The sequence below is a fragment of the Cyprinodon variegatus genome, unplaced genomic scaffold (genome assembly GCF_000732505.1).
Source record: "Cyprinodon variegatus isolate N-32 unplaced genomic scaffold, C_variegatus-1.0 Scaffold968, whole genome shotgun sequence".
Taxonomy (NCBI): domain Eukaryota; kingdom Metazoa; phylum Chordata; class Actinopteri; order Cyprinodontiformes; family Cyprinodontidae; genus Cyprinodon; species Cyprinodon variegatus.
The window spans coordinates 304,631-307,910 of record NW_015151421.1 but is presented as its reverse complement, the minus strand read 5'-3'; the positions used below and the strand labels follow the sequence as shown (position 1 = coordinate 307,910).

The window sequence follows — 3,280 nt, the reverse complement described above, 5'->3', positions numbered from 1 at the left end:
ATTTGGAGAGAAATACATGTCCTATCCAAGATCGCTTAATACAGTTAACTTCTGAGGATCTGAGGTGAGTTTCCTGCAGAAAAAAAATATCAGCCCTGAGTTGATGTAAATGGGCCATTACTTTGTTTCATTTAATGGTCTGGTTGATGTCCTTCAGGTTCCAGGAAATAAAGCGGAGATTCTTATCCTGAGCTGTCATAGAGTTGAAAAACTAAGAATAACCTCTTCCAGGTCTGATATGCCTCCTGAGCCCAAGGGAGAAAAAAAAAAAAAAGGAACAATGCACTCCTCTGCATCTTCCCCATCCCCGATAGCCTTATACAAACCAAGTATCCCCACACCTTCGATCCCAACAGGATATCACTTTCTGCTTCCATAACCTCTTGTTCAAGAGGTCGCCCAGGTGAAAAAAATATAACTTACACCACTTTTTAATGTTTTTTGAAGAACAAGTTATAACCATAGTTGTCAGTCTTAACGGTCTCTCACTCAGTTTGCCACTCTATGTCTTAAGGTGATATGTTGATCATTATTAAGTGATTGAAAGAAAAGAAAAATTTACAAGAGGAAAAAAAAATAAATAATAATAATAATAATAAATAAATAAAAAAAAAAAAATAATAATAAATAAGTAAAAAAGCCATTTAATTCCGACCAAAAGGTCTCAGTTCACAGAGATACACATAAAGGGGTTAAAGATTTACAAAAGAAAGCAATGAAGCTGGAGGGAAAGAAAAAAGAAAAAGAAAATCTAAGTAAGTGGTATCTGTGAATATGGTATCTGTGAAGAGGTACATCAGCCAGATTGAGGGTTCCATGCTACCTTAACATATTTACCGTCATAAACTGAGCAGAAGAGATGAGCAGAACAGCTCTCATGTCATAGCAGTAGGGAATAAACAACGTCCCGTGATCAGAGTAGACTTAGCCCTTNATGGATGGATGGATGGATGGATGTTTCTGACAGCCTCCTTTAGCTCTGTAGGATCTCTGTCTGTCTCAGAACCTCCCTGCTATCATTTCAGTTTTCCACATCCATCATAGATTTTAATGCATAAACAGTTTGAACATCTGTTAGAATCATAAACTCAGTGAATCAATTCTTCAATCTGTGCCTTCATTAATATCTGCCCAGCATTTGTTCTTCCTGAATGTTTTTTGTCTTAATCTGTTCTCTCCCTCTGTACGCCTAACCACTGAAGGTCAATAGAGGAGTTTAGAATAAACACGCTGGGACACACCTCCCTCAGCAGGGAGCCCTCCCCTCGTTCAGCCAGTCCCGGCTCCTCTGAGGCCGATCCGGACTGCGATCCGTTCTGACGGAACATGGTCAGCTTGACGTCGTCGTCCTGGTTAGAAGGTACGGCCCCCTCAGAGTCAGAGCAGGGGAACATCTGGTCCTTCTGCGCAGCACAGACACCTATGAGACTCTGTAAGGCTGGCCAGCTACAGATGTTTCCAGAGGTTCCTACCTGCTGCTGGCGCTTCCTCAGGCTGGTGGCCAGCCTCTTGGGACAAACCTCCTGGCTCTCGGCTTGCCTGAAGTACTCGTACAGGCGGTTGGTCCACTGACCCATGGAGCGCACATGAAGCCACATGGTGTCTGCAGGTCAGAGGTCAAAGAGCTGACGTCACCTCCTGATGAGAACACTCATGTTGCTATGACAGCACTTGTTTTATCTGGTGTTCAATCTCTGCTCCTAAAATGGATCCTAATGTGACCTGCTGACTGTCTGTTCAAAGCTGAATATCATATAAAGGTTTAGAGCCGCGGAGCGTAACAAGCCCGTCGATCCGACCCAAAGATCCGGTTCACACCTGTCTGCTCGGGGGCGCTGCTGATGGTGAACGGGTGCCACTCGTACTTGGCTATCACCGGGATGTTGATGTAGATGTAATCTCCAGGTTTAAACTGGAAGAACTGGGGGCGTCGGATCACCAGGTGAGTCACCTGTTTCATTCAGGAAGAGAGAAGAATTTATGTCTAAAAACCAAATGAATGCAGTTATTTTACACACATTTCCCATGATGACTTTATTAGTCTCTAAGGCTGTTGAGGAGGAATTTTGTCTCACTCTTGTTTCCATCACTGAGGTTTGCTTAGTTTGAATCTCTGCTCTGGTCCAATCAGAGGGTTTCAGTCAGACAGAGCTCATTAATTCATCTGGGAACACTTTAGAACGCATTCATAAGGGTTTATTATGCATCCAAAAAACATCTGTTTGCAAATTCGTATTGTTACGAGGTGCTAACCACACGGGACAGTAACTAGTTACATTTACTTGAATAACTTATTGACAAAAATGCATTTTTAGAAGTAGTTTTACTGCGCCATACTATTTACTTTTATTTAAGTATTTTTTTTACTTAACATTTTTTGGCCTTATTTAGCTGACAAAGCATATTCTAAGCTAAAACACAGTAGAAACAGACAGTTAAAGCTAAAATCAGTATTTTATTTTTTGTTTGTTTTAATGCTACTTTTATTTGCTAAAACATTTATGACTTGGAGGCCAAGGTAGCATAACATGGAGTGGACTTTGTTCCATTACAGGCAAAGAAAACGTTCTGTAAAAGGAAATTTGTAAAGAAAAATGCAATCCAGAAATTAAACTTTAAAAAACTTCTTAATCAAAAAAGTTTTTTTTATTTTTTTTATTTTTTCAAACTTGATCTTTTTCAAATGTCTCCTTCTCAGATTGAGTTTTAGTAACTTTATTGTTTTCAGATCCAGTTTAAAAATCCCATTCTCTTTACTTCTGGGGGCGGGCTTTCCTCTGCTGTGAGGAATGAAGACGTATTTCTAGCAGCAAAGTTTCATTGAATAGGGAAGGTAGTGATTGAAAGTACCGGTAATGAAATTTGTAAATTTTCATATGATTAACAAATAAAAAGAAATCCTGTAAAGAAAAGAAAATGTAAAAAAAAATGTAAAACTTCCATTTATAGTACATGTTCTTTACCTGCAACAACAACTGAAGTGAATTCCCACCATAATTTACTGTAAATATCATATATTTTAATTGGAGGCAGTTCACTCTGTTCTATCATTCATTCATATACTGTAATATTATATTATGGTCTATCTGATCACAGTTAAATATTTACTCGAGGAGCCTTTTTACCAGCTGGTCAGTTGCATGTATATAAACACATGAAAGACTGTTTAAAGATGGATTAATAATATTTATTAGCCCTCTATAATGGGAGCCTTAAAGGAATAGTACACCCAAAACATGATTAGCCTTCATTTTCTACTCACCCCCATGCTGAACAACAC

At 39.0% G+C, this 3,280-nt stretch overlaps 1 protein-coding gene across 1 annotated transcript in view; it reads right to left on the bottom strand.

The window, feature by feature from the left end:
- Positions 1–1,241: 1,241 nt before the first annotated feature.
- The window catches only part of LOC107100407 (NADPH oxidase 5-like), a gene marked incomplete at its 3' end in the record, with an annotated part of 17,272 nt that continues 15,233 nt past the window's right edge, over positions 1,242–3,280 (bottom strand). Inside the window, exons 7-9 of the mRNA XM_015398868.1 lie at positions 1,819–1,951; positions 1,473–1,603; positions 1,242–1,403 (exon numbers count right to left, since the gene is read on the bottom strand). Of these exons, the coding sequence (XP_015254354.1) occupies positions 1,242–1,403; positions 1,473–1,603; positions 1,819–1,951 (426 nt within the window). The remainder of the gene's footprint in view (positions 1,404–1,472; positions 1,604–1,818; positions 1,952–3,280) is intronic.